At 35.0% G+C, this 22,599-nt stretch overlaps 2 protein-coding genes across 2 annotated transcripts; both read left to right on the forward strand.

Annotated features, from left to right (window-relative positions):
* Positions 1–4,895: 4,895 nt before the first annotated feature.
* Positions 4,896–15,325, forward strand: tmem222a (transmembrane protein 222a). Its single transcript, XM_058748249.1, has 6 exons — positions 4,896–5,048; positions 5,871–5,955; positions 6,043–6,074; positions 6,809–6,905; positions 9,955–10,085; positions 14,399–15,325. Exons 1-6 carry the CDS (start codon positions 4,930–4,932, stop codon positions 14,484–14,486), a joined length of 552 nt encoding a protein of 183 aa, XP_058604232.1. The 5' UTR covers positions 4,896–4,929; the 3' UTR covers positions 14,487–15,325.
* Positions 15,326–16,857: 1,532 nt separating this feature from the next.
* On the forward strand, positions 16,858–21,540 carry tpbgl (trophoblast glycoprotein-like). The gene is made up of 2 exons (XM_058747070.1): positions 16,858–17,179; positions 18,148–21,540. Exons 1-2 carry the CDS (start codon positions 16,917–16,919, stop codon positions 19,079–19,081), a joined length of 1,197 nt encoding a protein of 398 aa, XP_058603053.1. The 5' UTR covers positions 16,858–16,916; the 3' UTR covers positions 19,082–21,540.
* Positions 21,541–22,599: the final 1,059 nt, after the last annotated feature.

A 22,599-nucleotide genomic window follows, 5' to 3' on the forward strand; every position in this document is an offset into this window, starting at 1 on the left:
TTCTAGGGCTGGGCATTATATAAAAAATATCTTAACGATAATCGCCTTAATATCTATCCCAGCCCCGCCCCCGCCCCCGTACCATAAACATGGTAACAACAAATTAACCATCGTTTAACCATGGTATTTGTAGTAAAACTGTGGTTATACAAAAAACCATACACTTTTACTATAGTAAGACCACGATTAATTTTCTTAAGGGACTTGTATTTGTGTATACTTTCTTTCTTTTAATAACTGTAGGCCTACTGCATTAATGGTTTGATGTTCTGTATTGTTTAATAAAAAGTACTCAGAAAAAAAAAGACTCGCGAACCAACTTTGAAGTCCTGGGGGCCTCATTTATAAAACTCTCCGTAGATTTCTTCCTAAAAGTGTACGTACAAGCTAGATTTTGCGTACGCACAAAAGTACGCCAGAACCTGCGCAAAAATCACTTTATAAATCCCAGTCAGGGGAAGATTGTGCGTACGTGCATCTCCACCCCGACTCCTCCCAGAAATCACCATATATGGAGCTTACAACGCCTAGCTTTACTATGCATATCCTCATCTGCATATCATTTCCATGCATATTCCCATCCACGTGACACCATGTTTAACACCGTCAAAGGTAAAAGATATTAAGGAAATATAAGATACGGACTAGAAATGCCATTTGTGCCATACATTAATTTTTATTGCTAAAAATCATCAAATATCCTTGTTACATTTTAGAATAAATATATCAAAATATTTATAAAAACAAAACTGTTTAAAATAGTTATCAGATAAATATTTTAGAATAGAGCTGATCTCATTCTTTTACACTGGCCAAATAGTATTTCAATTGTTTTAAACAATTCAAATTAAATGATGCAGTTTTGCTGATAAGGTGAACATCTATTAGCTATGTTTAGTGGAAACGGATAGGCCTATTTATTGCAGTGTAGCCTAAATACAATTGACTGACTCGCGTTACTGATAAAGTAGCTATTTTAAAAAGGAAGCGTGTAAATCTTACCGTTTTCTTCAAGTTGTATCCTTCAAATACAGTGGTATTTTTCATAATGTTGTGGAGATGCTTTCACACAGCAACAACAACACCTCTGTGCAGCGGTGGTTTTACAGTAAGCTATTATCATTAGACCTATTCAAACCAGACAATGGACCGTTCGACCTCCAAATCCAGCAGTGTAATGAGATCTGCAGATTAGAATTATTGTGCACCTATAGCACTCCTTGCTGTCATTAAAAGAGGAAAAGTGATCAAGCGCATCATTACAAATATGTCTAAATTCATATGATTTTGGTTTAACTTCTGCATAATGACTTTATGTAATTTCAGTGATTATCTCCATTAATGAGAGTGGAATATTTAATGTAAATGTGTATATCGTCATTAAATCATTGTTTACTTCATTAATTTTCTCACCCCAGGAAAAATAGTTCGTACGCATGGGTCAGAGTTTGCGTGCAGTTGCGCAAGTTTTCCCGTCAAGTTTTTTTTTTATAAATTCCACCTTTTGCGTAGGAAGTGGCGCACTACTCTTTCAGGGCAGGTTTTGTGCGTACGCAACCGTTATAAATGAGGCGCCTGATCTGAATCACATTTGTGAACCATCATTTCAGATCAGGATCATGAATCATTCAACACGTGAAATGATTCGCAAACCCACTCCGAGTCCCAATCTAAATAAAATTATTCGCAAATCTGCTCCGAAACCTGCTCCTGATTCGCAAACCATGACGAATGATTTGTGAACCATCATTTCAGATCAGGACTCGGATCGCGGATCACAAATTATTCCATTCATAAAATGATTCGCAAACCTGTTCCGAAGTTCAGATCTAAAAAATGTATTTGCGAACCTGCTCTGAAGTTCCGTTATAAATAAAATGATTAATGAACCCGCAAATAATGATTTGCGAACCATCGTTTCAGATCGGGACTCTGTTGGAGCATTTACGAAACAGTGAATCATTTTGTGACGCAATGGTTTGACTGATTCGGAGTTTCGAAAACTGGAGTTTCACCCATCAATATACGTGCTTTTCAAAATAATTACAAGCGATGGCGAAATTTGAAAACGAATGGCTCTTTTGATCTGGTTTTTGTTAGTGAATCGCTTGAACTGAATGATCGAACTCACGAGTTTGAATCATTTGGAGCGGTTCCAGCGTAAATGACTCACTCAATTGAATAGTTTTTCTGCTCCTCTGCTTTTCACATCTTCAAGAAATACAAGAAATCGATCAAAATAAGTTATGATCAAAACAATATTATCTTTCAATGGGGCTCAGACAAATCACATTAATCACATTAATTTAAAGGGAAAACAAGTTTTCATTCCCCACTGACAGATATTCGTTCTCGTTCATTTCGCATCTCCAGTAAATGTGTCTTGATTTTATGATGTTTAGATATTTGTGTTGGAAAATGAGACAAAAATACTGAGCAAGATATTCATTTTTTGCAATGCATGCAACATTTAATGCCATGACTTTATGAATGTAAGACTTTCTGCTCCAATTTAAGACCTTCTATAGGCTATAGCTTTAATTTGTGGAAGGGAGAATTAAGACTTTTTGCATCTGTCCTATATTTGTTTTTAACATATGAATGATTGAACATGCAACCAATGGATTTCTGTCGGAAATAAAGCAGAATAAATGTTATTTTGATTTTACTGTATCTAAAGCATAGCCTCAAGATTGCAGCTCTGAGGATTCCGGTGCAGACGTGATTCTCGCAGCTGATTGGCTGCTCTGAATTGACGCAGACACATTCGTCGCCGAATCCCTGAGTGCTGCTCTGATGAAGGTGTTACGTTGACTTTCCCGGCCCACAATTATTCAAAGTCTGTTTTTTGCTGAATAGTTAGTTTTTTCCCTCCGTGTGTAATTCATTTGCTGCCGTGAAGGAAACCTGTGTCCTCTAAAGGCCACCTGACCTACATACACTAATGAGGAAAGTATAGCACATCTAGGCCAGATTAGAATAGCATACTATGTAGTGTGTATACTGTGAATGAACTACTACATTTGCCACCTTCCATTGCAATTTTGACATTTCTATATTTTGACTCATTATTTGATCAGACTTATGAAAGTTAAAACCGTTTTACATAAAATTAATCACAATAACTATATTTATTCCCAAGACGATTACTGGACACTTGCCTTAAAGAGTGATTTTCACCTGATTTAACCCATAAAAATGTGTTTTGTTGGTATAAATGAAAGCATTCGGGTTAATTCAGTGCATGGTCGTAATAAAATTAAAACCATTAAAAAAGAGATTGTAGTTTAAAATAACGGTTAACTTTTTTTTGTTGTTGTTGTTTAATATTTCAGCTATATTTAAAATATCCAAAAATATACATAAAAACAAAAACATTCAAAATATGAATAAATACACTGTAAAAAGTTTTAAGGCAACAGGTTTCCTCAATTTTTCTAAGTTAAGTCAACTTATCACTTTTTACAGTGAAGTATAATAGTCTCAATTATACTAAAATAACACTGATTTAGTGATGTTAAATAACATTGTTTGATGTGGGGAAAAAAAACTAGATAATTGAGATGTTTATCATTTTTTCAGCACATTAATCACATGTAGTATGTAGTATATTACGCAACATTTCACTCAGTGTTTAGGTATACAGTGCATCCTGCTCAGTATTCACTATGTAGTAAGCTACAGTAGTGTGCACCACAGTACTGTAGTGCAGAAAATGGCCTTTGCTTTAATGGAATGATCTAGAACACATCCCAACCCAAACTTTCTCATATATCTGCTGGCATGCTGTCAGAAATACGCAGCTGTGCTCCAGTTTCTACGCTGTGAGTGTAGTACAGTAACTGAGTCATTAGGGTGATAAAGGAAGCCGCACGGTGCCCCAGATGTCACGCTACAGTAAGAATTAATGCAGAAAGTGTCACTTCAACACGAGCCACACCTGTTCTTACACCGCTGGGATCTAATGCATGAAGCCCTGGGCTCTTTTTACAGGAATTTTTACATTATAAAGTCAATTAAGTACATATTTATATAAGCCACTTTGACCTCGACGGTGCTACTACTACTTCATAGACAAAAAGAAAACCCTGTTAGCCTAATATTATATTATATGTGTAATATTATACATGTGATATTTCACTAGCTGTCAACATTTTGGAATAATTCATATTGTTTTATGTTTTGAAAAAAAAAAAATTCTACTTACCAAGGCTGCATTTATTTGATCAAAATTACTGTAAAAATTGCAAAATATTATTATAATGTAAAACAGCTGTTTTCTATATAAATATATTTTAAACTGTAATTTATTTCTGTGATGTGCAGCTGTATTTTCAGGATCATTACTGCAGTCTTCAGTGTCACATGATCTTCAGAAATCATTCTAATATGCTGATTTACTGCTCAACAAACATTTCTGATTATTATCAATGTTGAAAACAGTTGTGCTGCACAATATTTTTGTGGAAACTGATACATTTAATTTTTCAGGATTTACAGATGAACAGAAAGTAAAAAAAAAAAAACAGCATTTATTTGAAATGCGACTTTTAGTAGGTCACTTTTAATCAATTTAATGCATTCTTTATGAAAAAAAAGCATCAATTTCTTTTCTTTTCTTTTTTTTTTCCAAATTAGCATATTAGAATGATTTCTGAAGATCATGTGACACTGAAGACTGCAGTAATGATGCTGAAAATACAGCTGCGCATCACAGAAATAAATTACAGTTTAACACATATTCACATAGAAAACATCTATTTTAAATTGCAATAATATGTCACTGTTTTCCCTGTATTTTTGATCTAATAAACGCAGCCTTGGCGAGAAGAAGAGACTTCTATCAAACATATTGAACTGGTGGCACGCACGCACGCACGCACGGGCGCCTGTACGCCGTCGCGATGACGTCACCGCGCACAGACGGTGATGGCGGATGTTACCGAGATAGACACGATGAAGCACTTCCACGGCGGTTTCGAGAAAATCGACAAAGAAATGTGCCGTTATCCGCACTGCATCGTCTGGACTCCCATCCCGGTTCTGACGTGAGTGGCGACCGGAGCCGTTCTGACGCGCTTAACGTTCGCTGTCGTTCTGTTCTGTTACACAACAAAAACATCAACTGTTGTGATGCAGCGCGAGGCTGAACTGAGCTCATATAATCCTCACTTACATGTATTTGATTAAAGAAAGTAAACATACTTCAGCATACAACACTTCAGCTATAAACACAGATCACTGTTTGCTGTTTGTCATCTCTTATTGTTGTTGTTATTAAGTCAAGTCATCTTTCATACAGTGCTTTTAACAATACAGATTGTGTCAAAGCAGCTTTACAGAATCAAATAGCAAAATAGTGTGTCAATAATCCAAAAGGACAATAGTAAACACTCAATTTTTAAGTTAGAATATGCTGATTTTTATTGGTGCTGTCAAACGATTAATCGCGATTAATCGCATCCAAAATAAAAGTTTTTGTTTACGTAAAATATGTGTGTGTACTGTGTATATTTATTATGTATATATATAAACACACACACATACAGTATATATTTTGTAAATATTTACATGTATATATATATATTTATATTCTTATAATCGCGATTAATCGTTTGACAGCGCTAAATATATTTATATTCTTATATTTTATATTATATATAAATATATTTAATATATGAACATAACATATTTTTCTTAAATATATACACATGCATGTGTTTGTGTTTATATATATACATAATAAATATACCCAGTACACACACACATATATTATGTAAATAAAACTTTTATTTTGGATTGGATTAATCGCGATTAATCGTTTGACAGCACTAGTATTATTATTATTATTGTTGTTGTTGTGTTTGCAGGTGGTTCCTGCCCTTCATTGGTCACATGGGCATCTGCACATCCACCGGTGTGATCAGGGATTTCGCAGGACCTTATTTCGTATCAGTGAGTTTATATCTGATGATTGAGCTGACTGTGTTTTTATCGTGAATGCATTGATGCACTGACTACTTTCATTTCTATTTTCCGCAGGAGGACAACATGGCGTTTGGAAAACCAACAAAGTGAGTTTAAAACTAGTGAATGTAGCTATGTTTCCATCCAAAGTTACAAATTAAACTTACGCGCAAAATTGGAATATCGCATAAAACATTTGCGAATAAAGCACCGTTTCCATCCAGTCAGTTGAAGAGAACAAAATCGTCACTTCCTAAATAACTTGTGCTAAATATCACGAAGAAAATTTAATTTGCTGCAGAAGGCACTTTATGTAATAATTTTTTAATACGATAAATTACGAGCTTCGGAGCGCGCAGACGAAACGTGGTCATGTTATCTCATTTTCAGAGTCTGCTGTTTGGGAACTCAGTTCTGGGAGTTAATTATAACGAAGCACTTTGACGAGACTTAGCTCAAGCTTTTTAGAATTACAAAATTAGCATTTTAGATGCTGTGCAATGAGATCGGTCCGCTGGTTGGTTCAGTTTTATGTTGTCCCGTTGCAAATGTCTTTTTTAATGCGCATTAAGGAATTTATTCGGTAAAAGTGTTTCCGTCGTAGTTTATGCGCTTGTTTTCTTACCGGATAAGAAATTTATCCTACTTAGTTGAGCGCATTCATTTTTTATGCATATTTTTAGAATTTGGTGTTTCCATCCAGCGTTTTTTTATTTATGCGATATCCCAAAATGTGCATAAAAAAGGTGGATGGAAACAGCTTGTGATAGACATCACCTGTGCATATGAGACTGAATACAGTAGATATAGTGTGTGACTAATTCAATGACTGCTGTTTTAGGTACTGGAAGCTGGATAAGAATAAAGTGTACGGCGGCGGAGCGAACGCCTGGGATTTAGCCGTGCATGAGGCGTCCGAGGTGTACAAAACCAGAATGGTCAGAGCTTTACTGTAATGTGTGCTTGTAGGGTGAGCATATGCCCTCGTTTTCCTCAGACGGGATTACTAAAGTGCCTAAAATGTCCGGGTTTTGGCTTTGTCTTCCTATTGTTTTCATTCTTGCTGAAGGTAATGACTGAAAAATAGTTTGACCAATAGCGTGCAGGCGTTGTGCATAACTGACCAATTGTTTCATGCAAGAAGGCAGGATCTACAGTAGGGGTGTGCGATATTGACAAAAATAATATCTCTATATTTTCAGGGATTTTATTGATAACGTGAATTAGACGATATTTTGCTGAGTGTGTTATTGTGCTGGTGTCTTACCGTGGACAGCTGACTCCTAAAGTTTGTGATATTCTTCATATTCTGTGTGATGCTCAGATAGAAATTAATCTTTTCCAGTAAGTTTAAATAGATTTTTTACCTGTTATGGGTGTTTTTATCTTTATAAAGCCATTTTTCGAAAAGTCTCCATTATCTTTTGAGTCAAATTCTTACATTTAATCAGTGAATTAGAATAATAAGACTTTTAGGCTGTTACCAAGCAAATTAAATCAGTATCAATAAAATTCATCTTTGCAGTGCAGAGGAAACACAGAAGCTGCGTCTGAAGAGGTGTTTAGATGCGTTTACACACTGTTTAATGCAGGACAATTACAAATGCATATTTTTATATATATATATAAAACATAAAATGTTGAATACTGATATTAGAAATTATTTAAATAATAAAAGATACTTTAAATGTGAAATTAAAACCGCCAGCAGGTGGCAGCAGTCACTGTTAATAAGTGAGTCATTGAGATTGAACCGAATCATTTAAACGGTTGATTCATTCAGGAACGAAACACCGTTTTAACTGTTGTAAAAAAATCAATATTGCATTTGTAATCATGGCAATTTTTGGAGAAAAAATGGCACTCTTCATGTGATATTGATCAACTATATGAAATGATGTAAATATATAAATTTTCTGCCCTCATATCTTGAATTTTGTGATCATTCTAAATGTATTTTATTAGACTGAATCATGCAGTGAAAGAACACTCTCTAAATGCGCACTCGCTCTCGTCTAGACTTCATGTAATGTATACGTGGACTCTGTAGGGGTACTTGATAATGTCATATCGCACGTCATTAAACAACAATTACGATATGTGACCCTGGAGCTCAAAACCAGTCATAAGGGTCAATTTTTTCAAAATTGAGATTTATCCATCATCTGAAAGCTGATAAGCTTTCCATTGATGTATGGTTTGTTATGATAGAACAAACAATATTTGGCTGAGCTACAACTATTTGAAAATCTGGAATCTGAGGGAGCAAAAAAATCTAAATATTGAGAAAATCACCTTTAAAGTTGTTCAAATGAAGTTCTTAGCAATGCATATTACTAATCAAAAATTAAGTTTTGGTATACATATGGTAGTAAATTTACAAAATATCTTAATGGAACATGATCTTTACTTAATATCCTAATGATTTTTGGCATTAAAGAAAAATCTATAATTTTGACCCATACAATGTATTTTTGGCTATTGCTACAAATATACCCCAGCGACTTAAGACTGGTTTTGTGGTCCAGGGTCACATATTATCGCAGACGATATATATTGCACACCCATACAATAATGTATGAGGATTGCAAAGAGACCATCAATAGGGGAAAAAAGCCAAAACCAGGACACTTCAGGCAATTTAGAAATCCCAGGCAGGCCATGTTTAGGAAACAGAAAGAATGCTCATCCTATATGTTTTGGAGTCACTGCTAGACTCTTAGAATTAAATGTCATTTGACATGTGATTTTATGAGCTGAATATGTTTTCATGAGATTCACATTTATATATTGTGCAATTTTTATGTATTATATTCATCAACTACCCTATATTTAGTATTGTAGCTTTGATATATTTACATTTAATTTCTTATTATAATTTTTTAAATATATTTCATAAAGCTTAAATTGGACTATTCTTATACATTTTTTATAAAGAAAATGTTTTTAAAAAATTATAAATTAAAAATTAATTATTTACTTGTTCTATGTTCTTATAGGGACAGTTCACCCCCCAAAAAAATAAAAATTCTGTCATCATTTACTCAAGTTATTCCAAACCTGTCGAGTACAAAAGAAGGTATTTTGAAGAATGTCGTTAACCAAACACTTGCTGGTAGCTTAGTATTTTTTTGTCCATACTGTGGAAGCAATGTTTTGGTTACCAACATTCTTACCAACAAATATCTTCTTTTGAGTTCAACAGAAAAAAGAAACTCATACAGGTTTGGAACAACATGAGTAAATGATGACAGAACTTTATTTTTTTTAGTGAACTGTCTCTTTAAGGCTCATTCATACCAATGCACAATATTGTTCTAATTGTGCTGTTGTTTTGTCATCTACCGCTTTAAATGCTCAAGCAGGATGGATTCTGATTGGCTGAACATCAGCTAGAAAAAAAATCATTGTGAAAGTGAATCCAATGATATCGTTCCTCTGTGCAGTTATCATTATAGTTGTGGTTCGGTTCATTACATTTAGAATGATTTTTAAAACTATATCTTTATTGTTATCATTATAATTATTGTCCTTGATTTGAACGAACCTTTAGTCTGTACAAAAAAAAAAGCTGTTTTGTTTAAAACCTTGTTGTTATGCAACCCAATTAATTTCCACATTTGTACCCGATAGGGCTGTCAAAAAAACTTGAATTCGTCGAATTTAAAATAAAAATCCACATTCGAATTTTAGGTGTGCATTGCCTTATCAGTGGCGCACGAGATGCGATGAAATGTGTGAGTAAGCATTATTTTAAACATTATGCACTTTTTTCAAAGATAGTTGTGTTATTTTATTGCTTTGAAGAAACGTGCATTAATAATATTTTGCTTGATGCGCCCTCTTGTGGCCTCAGGAGAGAAGCCAAAAGCTTTTTTCCCCTTAACAGAAATTATGCCTTTTAAAATATTGATAATATTTAAATACAAAATTCGAATTTAGATTTTCAGCCATTTAGTACCTGACACTGTTCTGTTGTGTTTGCAGCACAATCTGTGTTGTGATAACTGTCACTCTCATGTGGCCATGGCTCTAAACCTCATGCGCTACGATAACAGCTCGTCCTGGAACATGGTCAACCTCTGCCTGCTGACCTTCATCCACAGCAAACACGTCAGGTGAGCTTCCGTCTGTGTGGAGTCCGTATCAGATGAATGAAATTCTGGGGGGTTTTGCATGCATGCATGTTATTGATTCATCCATGTGTTTCTTGTTCATATGTGACCCTGCAGCACAAAAGCAGTCATAAGCAGCACAGGTATATTTGTAGCAATAGCCAACAATACATTGTATGGGTCAAAAGTATCCATTTATCCAAACATTATTAGGATATTAAGTAAAGATCATGTTCCATGAAGATATTTTGTATATTTCCTACTCAAAACTTCATTTTTGATTAGTAATATGCATTGCTAAGAACTTCATTTGAACAACTTTAAAGGTGATTTTCTCAATATTTAGATTTTTTTGCACCCTCAGATTCCAGATTTTCAAATAGTTGTATCTCAGACAAATATTGTCAGATCATAACAAACCATACATCAATGGAAAGCTTATTTATTCAGCTTAAGGGGAACACAATTTCAATACAATTTCCAACAGATCTCCATTACTTTTTAATTCATTTTCAAGCTTTGCTCCCAACTTTTACTGCAGTTTCTGATCACGATGCAAAAAAGTGATGCTCATCCTCAGTATTTTTGATTGTTTACTTCAGAAGCAAAGTGACATGAGATATTAAGTCTCGTTTTCATGAGAAATTAATCAAAATAAAGTGAATTTATAATTAAAACAAGAACAAATATCTGCCAACATAGTCAGAAATATCAACTCAACGGGAAAACAAGTTTTCATTTCCTATTGACAGATATTTGTTCTTGTTTTAATCATAAACTCTCTTAATTTTGTTCAGTTTCTTTCTCATATGTTAATTTTGCATCTGATTTAGGGATGTTTAGATATTAGTACTGGAAAACAGAACAAAATACTGATGAAGATATTCATTTTCTGCAGTGCTTGCAACATTTAGTGCCATGACTTTATGACTGTTTGTTCAGATTTAAGACCTTTTAAGCCATTAATTTGTGGAAGGAAGAATTAAGACTTTTTAAGACCCTGATTTTTAGGTTGTTGCATCTGCTCAGTGCATTCTGGGATTGCCTTCTTTGTGAAGGATACACGACGCAGCCTCAGCTTTTAGAAGTCATTGTGTCCTTACCTTTGACTGAATGATTTATCGCAGCGGCGGCCGTGTTTCCCCTTTATATGTCAGTGTTTTTTCCGCTGGGGCTCAGCGCTGCGGTGCAGAGGACAGCAGGACGGCTTTTTGGAGAGAGAGAGATGGATTGTGGGTTTCTGTGTAAGATTATCCTCAAAAGTCATAATTTTAAAGCAATTGTTAAAGCAAAAAATGTCATTTAAAACCTGTGACGCTCTTCTGAGTTTTTTCTGCGGAGGTTAAAAAGTCTTAATTCGCCCTTCAATATTTAAGGTCTTAAATCAGAGCAGAACGTCTTTAAATTCATAAAGTCATGGCATTAAATGTTGCATACACTGCAAAAATGAATATCTTGTTTACAAATGTCTAAATATCCTTAAATCAAGATGCATTTAATGGAGATGCAAAATGACTTCACACAAAAAATTATCAAAATTTTGTTAGATTTTCTATAAAACAAGAAAAAAATATCTGCCAGTGGGGTAAGAAAATGACACTTGTTTTCCTTTTGAATTAAGATGATTTTTTCTGAGCCCATTGAAAGATAATTTTTCTTGTTGTAAGCAAAAACTAACAAAATCTTGATTAGTCTTTCAGAAAACAAGACTGAATATCTTAAGTCATTTTGCTTCTCAGGTAAATGCATCTTGATTCAAGAATGTTGATATTGATATTTATACTGGAAAACAAGACAAAAATACTAAGTATGAATTGTCCGCCACAGAATTAAAAATTTTAAAAGGGTAATTGTAACTTTTTTCTCACAATTCTGACATTTACGAAAAATTCTGGGGGAAAAGTTGAAGGTTGAAGGTCAAAATTACAGTTTCATTGCAGCTTCAAAGGGTTATAAACGATACCAGACAATAAATAAGGGTCTTATCTAGTGAAACAATAGTGCACAAGCCTTTATTCCTTTGTCAGTCTATGTGAGAGACACGTTCAGAATCAGCACATGGTCACTGTCTAGGGGACTTTGTTTTCAAGTGCACAACTCATGGCATTCGCTGTTCTTCTGCTGGAGGTTATCAAACAGCGTTGCATTGCTGCGGGCGCCCCCTTCTGGATTGAGGGTGAATTGCCTGTATTCGTTGTAAGGCCTCATGTACCATGACGGTTCGGTACGAATACATGTACCGTGCCACCCCTAATATATACATATTTATATATATTAATTTTGTCCTCACATTCTTTCTTGTAACTCTTCTCTCTCAGTCACATATCTGACTAAATGGCTCATTGTGCAGCTCATTATGCGGGTCTTTGTCTTCTCAGGTGTGAGTCACAGCATTATCCAGGATAGTTCACGCCCTCTCGCGTAGACCCTTTTTACTCAAAAAGTGACTTCGAAAATTTAAATCAATATATTGTTTTCTGTGAGCAAGTAAACAACATAATTTTGAAGCAAAAACTCTAGACTACAAAGATCCAGTTCTCAAAAGTCTTGTGAACAAATCTTCTGTATAATTTTTTTTTTTTTTTTTTTTATGGCCTTATTTCAAAATTTTAGTTTTTCACTAACCTCACATAAACGTTTCTTTCTCAAAAACACAATCATGTACATAAATGCTGCTAACATATTATTGTAGCCCAGTTTGTGCTGATTAGTGTTATTAGACTTTAGCCATTTATATGTTTACTGAAAAAAGCACAAATGTCAGGGCATGTCAAAACTTCTCCAGGCCCCCAAAACACCCTCAGACCCCAGAGGGTTAAATTAAGTCACATCGAAAACGAATATTCTCTGATAAAGTAGTCCATATGAAACCAACGCGCGGTCCAGTTTTTCCTGTTGAGTTCATTATCTCTAATGTGATTATACCCACGAGCGGGTCCATTTTTAATATGATAATCGACCATGTGAGATGCGCAAACTTTAAATGCTTTGTAACCTTCGTAAACAAAGCGGGAAGATATAACAAGTTCATCTCGGCTTCTCTTTGTTTTTTGAAGAAGACGCGCTGAAAGGAATAAGCAAGTATTTTCAGAATTTAAGAAGATTGTGATGTGACGCGCAGCTTGATCCAGTGGAGGAGATCATTCTGATGAGTAAGATTACTTGCGTTAGTTGTTATTGTATGGGCCTAACTTGTACACCTTTTGCTAGTCAGGCTTCTCCCAAACTATAATTCCTGTCAATATGTATGAAATCAAGTGAAACATTTTGAAATATGTGTCATTTCATTGCATCTAAATGTCTAACAATGCCAGAATGTTCTTTGAATGTTCTATAAAATATAAAACCGTGGCATGATTATTTACACTGTAATACTATATGAATGTTATAGTCTTAGAGTGTTTGGCACAAAGTTGTGTGACTGTTCAAGTCTCTGTGTTTAGATGTATGTTTACGAAAAATTCTGGGGGAAAAAATTGTGAGAAATAAACTTTATATAAACAATTATGAGTAAAAGTCAGAATTGCAAGATATAAACTGTGATTTTTTTCTCAGAATTCTGAGTTTACATCTAGCAATTTTGCTTTTTTTGTTTCCACAGCAGAATTAAAAAAAAACAAAGGTAATTTTGGGTTTTTGCAATTCTGAGGAAAACAAAATAAAATGACAAGATATAAACTTAACATTCCGAGAATAATTTTGATACAATTTCAGAAAACAAGACTTAATATCTTAAATAATTTTGCTTCTCAAGTGAATGCATCTTGATTCAAGAATGTTTATATTGAAGAATGTTTTTATACTGGAAAACAAGACAAAAATACTAAGAATTTTTTTTTTTTTTTGCAGCGTAGCAGATATTTGTTTTTTACTTTTTAGATGTAAGAATCTTTAGACATTTGCACTGAAAAACAAAATAAAAAATAGAGGAAGAACATAACTTTTTTGCAGTGTGATCAGAAGAAATTTTTAATATTCTAATATTTGTAAACACAGCTATTCAAGCCATAAAATGATTTAAAAAGTAACGGAGATTGGTTGGAAGTTCTATTTTCAATCTTTGAAATGCTGCTAAAACAACTCATTGCATTCCTTAAAATGTCTTAAAAAGGTCTTTAAAAGTCTTAAATTTACCTTCATGAAACCTGCAGAAACCCTACATAGAAATGGGTTCGGAACGACATAAAGCTGAGTACATGACAGAATTTCGATTCCCTGTAATGTTATGTGCTTCTCTAAAAGGCCAGTGTTTTTATCTACACTGTTAAAACGGCTGGTTTGAAGGTCTCCGTTCGTCTCTTTCTCGTGTCCTGCAGCTTTGTGGGGTTCCTGAAGACCTGGCTGCCTTTCCTGATGATTTGTGGGGTCATCGTCACCATCGCCCTTGCTGTCAACCTGCGATGACTGAGGCTGGATGAGGATCTCAGCAAACGCTGAGAGAGATGCTGTTTACACCTCAGGATCACGGCTGAATACAGAGACCTCTGTGCATCTAATGACACGAGACACAGACTGTCAGTACCATGGCAAATAAGTCAATTACAGGGACTTTTTCCATCACATAAGCTTTTGCATTTGATATATTTGTAATATAATCATATCACTATGTGGATAGGGCTAAATAAAACATGGCAGCAGTTTCCTGTCAAAATGATGAGAATTTTGAACTCTTTGCATTTAAGTCGATTTTCATCAGTTGTTTTAAATGATCCTGAATGTTCACAGGAGTATATTGTTTTACATTAATGGGAGTCTGTAAATTTGTTTCATTTCAGGTTCATTCCTTTTGATTTTTTTTTATGTTTACATCTTCATTTATATTATATGACCAAATACAAAAGTATACCATAATGCTTGTCCTCATTTTTTAATGTTTGTCCTCACTTAAGATGCACAAAATATAATATTGTTAAGAAAGCAAGCACACACGTTTTTGTGCCACTGGACTATGGAAGCCTGTTTCCACCACAATTTGGACTTATTTCCTACAATTCCAAGTTTACATGACAATTCTTATATCGTGCATTCCGTCTTGCAATTCTGTTTTTTGTTTCTGCCACAGAATTAAAAAATAAAAAAGGTACTTTTGACTTTTTCTGAGAGAAAATGTAAAACTGCAAGATATAAACTTACCATTCTGAGAAAAAGTTTGAATTTTGATATATAAACTATATGCAATTGACTTTTTTTTTCTCAGAATTTTGACTTCACATCTTGCAATTGTTTTTTTTGTTTCCGCCACAGAATTAAAAAATTTAAAAACATTTTTAAAAAGGGTAATTGTAACTTTTTTCTCACAATTCTGACATTTAAGAAAAATTTTGGAAACAAAAATTGTGAGAAATAAACTTTATATAAACAATTATGAGAAAAAGTCAGAACTGCAAGATATAAACTCAGAATTTTTGCTTTTTACTCAGAATTCTGAGTTTACATCTAGCAATTTAGCTTTTTTTTTTTTTTCACAGAATTAAAAATAAAAAAACATAATTTTGAGTTTTTTTTTTTTTTGCAATTTTGAGAAAAAATGAATAAAATTGCAAGATATAAACTTACCATTCCGAGAAAACTTTTGATATATAAACTCAGAATTTTGACCTTTTTCTCAGAATTCTGACATCTTGCAATTTTCTTTTCTTTTTTTTTGTTTCTGCCACAAAAATATAAAAAAGGTAGTTGTAACTTTTTCATCAATTCTGACATTTCAGTAAAATTCTGAAAAAAATGTGTGAGAAATAAACTTTATATAAACAATTTTGAGGAAAAAGTCAGAATTGTAAGATATGAGTTTACATCTCACAATTCTGCTTTTTTTGTTTGTTTGTTTCTGCAACATAATTAAAAAATAAAGTTAATTGTGACTTTTTATCTCAAAATTCTGACTTTATATGACAAAAAAATTGCAAGAAAGATATATAATTGTGAGATATACTCAATTGTGAGATAAAATGTTGCAATTAGGCCTACCTTTTTAATTTTTTTGTCTTGAAACAATCTTCCATACTTCATGATGTTTGATTCGTCTGAATGTGTTTGAATCAAATGTGTTTTGTTCATTTTTAATGGATGTATAAAGTCAGTTTACAAGTTGACACAGGTGTAGAGATTCACATTAACTACCAACACCATCCGCTAACTAACCACAAAAATCTTCATCTTCAACAGTAATCAACAGTTTTGATTGTAAAGTGTGTTTGTGCATTCTTCTTCACAGCTGTATAGTAGGGAGTTTAATGCATGAGAAAGGAAAGATGAGAGTTGTTAATATTTCCCAACAGTGCATTTTACATCTGAACAAATCACAAACTGCTCTAGAAATGCTCCCTATTATCAGACAACCCGATCTCACGAAAGTGCGTATAAATAGTACGCCAAATAAAAACAAAAACTTGTGGTATTGATACGCAAAAATTGACTTTGGCGTGTGCTACGCAATGGGTAGGATTAGGGGTGTGGGGTAGATGCGTATCATATGCACGCGAAAACTGCATATTATATGCACGCCAAACACATGCGTATCATATGCACGCCCACAAATTTCGTATCATATGCACGCGAAAACTGCATATTATATGCACGCCAAAGTAATTTTTTTGCGTATCAGTACCAAAAGTTTTTGTTTTTATTTGGCTTACTATTTATACGCATTTCCATGAGACCGGGCTATAGAGCACAGTGCTGTGAATGGAGTGTATCGCCCCCGCCCCGCCCCGCCCCGCCCCTCTCCGCCCCCCCTCTCGCTTATATATCAGAGATCAGAGGTGTTTCTGGTGAATCTGTTAGTAAGGAGCTCCTGTAAAGCATGTGCACTTACTCTGAGCGCGGTGCCGTCAGATGCTCCGGACCGCGAGGATGATGCCGCTGACGCTCGTCTGCGCGATGCTGTGCGTCTCCGCGTGCGTCGCGTCGTGTCCGCCGCGCTGCGAGTGTTCTGAACGGACGGTGCGTTGCGCGTCTGCCGCGCTCCACCGCGTCCCCGCCGCGATCCCGCGCGACGCGAGCAGCCTGATCATCACCGGCAACGCGATTCACAGACTCGATCCCAACGCCTTCAGCGGACTGCAGAACGCCACACTCCTGAACCTGAGCGACAACGGGTGAGAAACACACTGCTAGTCAACTAAACCTATCAGTCTACTGTCTGTCTAGACAATACTGGGAATAAAAGACACTGTTAGTCAACAAAAATATATATCTGTCTAGAGTGATAATGGGAAGAAAAGATATTGTTAATAAACAAAATCAATCAGTCTATCTATCTGTGTCTATATATCAATCTGTCCATCTATCCATATGTCTGTTTGTATCTATCTATCTATATATATATAGTGTCAGTGTCTATCCATATGTCTGTATGTCTATCTATCTCTCTATCATCTCTGTCTGTCTATAAATCTGTCTATCCATCCATCTATCTCTGTATGCCTATATATGAATCTGTCCATCCATCCATCCGTCTATCCATCTGTATGTTTGTTTGTCTATCTATCTATCTATCTATCTATCTATCTGTCTATCTATTTATGTTTTTCTATCTATGTATCTGTCTGTCTATCAATCTCTTTATCCATCTGTCTGTATCTCTATTGTCTGTCTATCTCTCTGTCTATCTATAATTTATCTCTATATCTATCCATCCATCTGTATGTCTATATATCAATCTGACTCTATCCATCCATCCATATCTGAATGTCTATCTATCTATCTATCTATCTATCTATCTATCTATCTATCTATCTATCTATCTATCTGTTTATCCATCTGTCTGTATCTCTATTGTCTGTCTATCTATTTATCTATCTATATATCTATCTATCTATCTATCTATCTATCTATCTATCTCTGTCTATCTACAATTTATCTCTATATCTATCCATCCATCTCTATATATCAATCTGACTCTATCCATCTATCCATCTCTGAATGTCTATCTATCTATCTATCTATCCACCATTATAGTCTGTATTTTTACTCTTCTAACACTAATACAGATTTAGTCATGTGTTCTTGCTGATTTGTATATTGTACCATTTAAAATCCTCGCGCTGTCTCTCTATTCTCCCAGCATTATGGAGATCGGCTCGCATGCGTTCTCCTCTCTGCTCACGCTGCGTTCTCTAATCCTGAACAACAACCAGCTGGTTCTGATCCATCCCGAGGCGTTCTCCGTGCCTGGCAGCCCTCTGCAGGAGCTCAGCCTGCGCTCGTCGCTCTATAACTACACGTCTCTGACGGACCTCATCACCGCCCTGCGCTGGGGAGAGCTCACCAACCTGCTGCGCCTCGATCTATCGGGAAACCGCCTCGTCCTCTTACCCCCAGGAATGTTCGCTCCTCTTCCGAACCTGCAGCGTCTGCATTTGCGCAACAACTCTCTGGTGGCCATCTACAACGGCACGTTCTCTGGCGTCGAGCAACTTCTAGAGCTGGACTTGACCGGAAACGCCTTCAGAACTATCAGCGACGAGGGTTTGCGCGAACTGGAGCGACTCGGTCGTGTGCGTTTTCTTTTGGGTCAGAATCCGTATACATGCACTTGCGAAGCGCAAGAGTTCGCAAACTGGCTAAACAGTTCGGAAGTCAGAGTGGGTGATGCAGACAGGCTGTATTGCGACTTCCCTGCTTCTCTTCGCGGCGCATCTTTGCGGGGTATTAGCGCGCAGGCGTTGGGGTGTTACGGTAATGTTCACGAAGAAATTACCGATTTGTCCCTACAAACATCCTACGTTTTCCTTGGATTAGTGCTGGGATTAGTAGGCATGGTCTTCCTCTTTGTTGTCTACCTCAATCGAAAGGGTATTAAGAAGTGGATCATAGAAATATATGAAGCCTGTCGAGATGTGCTGGAGGGGTATCATTACCGTTACGAAATCGACTCCGATCCACGACTGGGGCGCGTTTCGCACGGTCAGCAGGGTCGGCCTCGAATGGACTCGCGATCAGCGCACATCTCTACTGATGCCCGTATCACACAGATCCCATCCGACGTGACTCTATAAAGGTCTTTGCACACCGAGTCCGAAATTCTCATCCGAAATTTTTGCACGTTAAAAAATAAATTCGTCCGTCATAAAAAAATTCGGATCAGGTTCGATTTTCTGCATTTTTGCATCTGTAGCAAGCATTTTGATAGGAAAGAGTGACGAATATGAAAAAAATGAAAAATCGCATATGAAAATTTCGGACTCCGTGTGCTATGACCTTAACTGCACGATGAATCATTTCTGTAGAATTGTTTGTAGAATTTTTGTTGAAATCAAATTTTTGTTTTTAGCAAAGTGGTGCGCTTAACGTTTTCTAAATAGACCAAATCAATGAAAACCATTAGTGGGTGGCAGATACAGTCAAACCAAAAATTATTCAGACATCAGATATAATTTTAGAATTTTTTTTTTACTAGTGGGTGCAGGACACTTAAGTTAATTTATGTAAGTGAGGATAGCAAAATAAAGTGATTTGTGACGCATTATACCCAAAAATTCTTCATACAGTGGACTACCAGTAAAATTGATAAAAATAATTTGGAAGCAAAAACCTTAAATGTTTTTCTTTAATTGCTAATGCGAACTTTTTACACCACAGACTGAACAAAATGAAGCATTGCTTGGTAATTGGTTGACCTAAATTGGTATTATCTAATTGTGTACTTAAAATTAACAGCTGAATAATTTTTGGTTGATTGTAATCCATACCTTTATATCAAAGTTATCTGACATTATCAAGATGAGTTTGTTCTGACACAGTTTATTTTATTACCATTGTCTAAACTGTAGCGAATAAACTGTGATAATGTGAGAAATGTTGACGGTGTCTTGGTTTGACTGTATCATTAATTAGAAACATGTTAGACTGATAATCGATGCAATGCCAATAAATGTATGATATATGCTTTTCAGTGTTGGGAAGGTTACTTTGGAATAGGTTACAGATTACAAGCTACCCTATTTAAAATGTAATAGTAGTGTAACTATTTCAATTACTTTATTAAAGTAATGATTACATTTGATTGCTTTTCTAAATTTCTAACGAATGTTTTTAACTGTTAATCATTTTGAAGCATTTAAAGCAGGCAGGGTTAACCTTACAGTAGTGCTCAACACTGATTACTGTCAAAATCCTTCATCACTTGACTTGATTATAATAATTTAATATTAAAGCACAGCCACCACAAAATCAGACTTTAGCACTACTTTTTACTTTCAGATCATTCTGAGGTTAAATACAGATTTACAATTATAACAAGAAACCGTTTAGTAGCTATGATACTGTTTTTGAAACCAAACTTTGCATAGCTATGACAGAAAACACTGATATCTAACAATGCCTTGGAAAAAAGGGTTAATCTTAAAAAATAAAGCATATACATCAACCCGAATAGGAAATATAGCAGTTATCGAAAAAGCGTGTTTTATTCTGTGTCCTAAACTCCTGAAACATTGGCGTCGCATATTTTTGAGCACTCACTGCAATTTATGAAAGATATCAATCATATCTGTACGTGTGTGAAAATATTCAGATGTTAACATTTCTGGAATTTAACTACACATTTTTTCTCAGTAACTGTAACAGATTACATTTATTTTGTAACCAAATTCCGTTACATGTAACTCGTTACTCCCCAACACTGATACATAAACAATTTAATTGAAAAAAATCCACCAATGCAAGACGAGTCAACACAAAAACACAAGGACTGTAAAAGCATATAAAGGTTGAACTTGTGATTGTGTAGGATTACAGTATAAAAAGACACGCACTCTTAAAAATAGAGATCCTTAAGATTATTCAAATGTTTTTTACACTAATAAAAACTGTGTATTTTAAGCACTGATCAATGAAAGGTTCTCCGAAGAGCCAAAAATGGTTCTTCTATGGCGTTGTTGTGAAAAACCCCTTTATTTTCAAGAGTGTGGACTAAAACCCTACATCTATGTGCTTGAATTAATTTTTTTACACAAGATTTAGCGCAAAAAACTGTTGATTATCAGCTGGTTTTCATGAGCTCAAAATATCAGTCTGTTGCTGTCTCGACTTAAAGCCGCACTGAATGACTTCTCATGTGTATCTAACCCTATTTGACTGAATTATGGCCTCCATTATATTTCATAACCTATTCACTAGATTGAAACGCTCCTCTCCATCACATTATTTGGTGCGGCCCACAGCGTTCGCTGCTACAGATTGTGTCCTCGATATTTCGCCACGGTTGAGGAAAGGAGGGAAATGAAGGGGTGTATTGGGGGAAAATGGGGCACAATGAAGGATTTGGAGTTTAATGTTCCCTGCGAGCACATAGCAGATCTCTCTGTGTGCATGTGTGCTTTCTAGAGCTTGGAACTAATGACTGCAATTGATCAAGACCAGACAGCCTATATTAATCTGTGTCTCCGCTTTTGGCAAAGCAGTATATTACAGCATGTTTGAAAAACCACCTCTGGTGTGTGTGTGTGTGTGTGTGTGTGCGCATATACGGTTATGTAGCATAACATACATAGTCCACATAAAGGAAATCTAAAATGCTTCAGTTTCTATGTGAAGCAGAGCAAGTAAATCTGTAGTGTAGGAATGACATTTGCATCATTCAGTCTGCATAATTTCACCCAAAATGCTTCATACTTTTCAGAAATGTACATAAAATGTTCTATATGGGGTTCCTACTGCTTTTTTACATTATCTTTCAATTCATTCATTTGATAAGATGATGCAGTGTGAGATCCAGACAGACGAGAAATGATTATGTCAGGGATCAGTTTTAGAAGAAGAAATAACACATTTATTAAATAAATATTAATACAATAAAAGAATACATTTTAAGCCAACTGAAGATCTTTCTTCTTCAATAATTTATAGTAAAGTGCAGAGTATTTCAAATTATTACATCTAACAGATGGAGTAGTGAATATCAGAAGAAAGCATGAGAAGAGTAAAGAAATAAAGAAGTAAAAGAAAGAGAGAACAAAAGTAAAGAGTGAAAAGTAGAGAAGTCAAATTTAGAGTTTGTGTAAGGAATATAGCATCTCAAAAAATTAGAATTTTTTTATTGTAACATTTCAAAAAGTGAAACTTTCATATATTCCAGATTCATTACGTGTAAAGTAAAACATTTCAAAAGTTTTTTTTGTTTGTTTGTTTTATATGTGATGATTAGAGCTTACAGCTCACGAAAGTCAAAAATCCTGTATCTCAAAATATTAGAATATTTACATTTGAGCTTCATTAAATGACCATCCCTACAGTATAAATTCCGGGTATCTCTTGTTCTTTGAAACCGCAAAAGTTTTAAAGTTTTACTTCACATGTAATGAATCTAGAATATATGAAAATTTCACTTTTTGAAATAAGTTACAAAAAAAACTTTTTCACGATATTCTAGTTTTCTGAGATGCACCTGTATATGCAGGAAACTTACATCCTCCCAAACTTTTTTTTTTTTTTTTGCATATTATATTCAGTACTTTTTCAACCCTAAAGATGTTGTCCATCTCAAATGCTAATATCGTTGACATTGGATCCATAT

Source organism: Onychostoma macrolepis, chromosome 16, assembly GCF_012432095.1.
Source record: "Onychostoma macrolepis isolate SWU-2019 chromosome 16, ASM1243209v1, whole genome shotgun sequence".
NCBI lineage: Eukaryota > Metazoa > Chordata > Actinopteri > Cypriniformes > Cyprinidae > Onychostoma > Onychostoma macrolepis.

Bases quoted from the DNA above. Each gene is read 5' to 3' on its own strand.
- tpbgl (XM_058747070.1), top strand. From the start codon at position 16,917: ATGCTCCGGACCGCGAGGATGATGCCGCTGACGCTCGTCTGCGCGATG. The intron at 17,180-18,147 runs GTGAGAAACACA...CTATTCTCCCAG, and splicing joins CTGAACCTGAGCGACAACGG to CATTATGGAGATCGGCTCGC.
- tmem222a (XM_058748249.1), top strand. From the start codon at position 4,930: ATGGCGGATGTTACCGAGATAGACACGATGAAGCACTTCCACGGCGGT. The intron at 5,049-5,870 runs GTGAGTGGCGAC...TTGTGTTTGCAG, and splicing joins ACTCCCATCCCGGTTCTGAC to GTGGTTCCTGCCCTTCATTG. The intron at 5,956-6,042 runs GTGAGTTTATAT...TATTTTCCGCAG, and splicing joins CAGGACCTTATTTCGTATCA to GAGGACAACATGGCGTTTGG.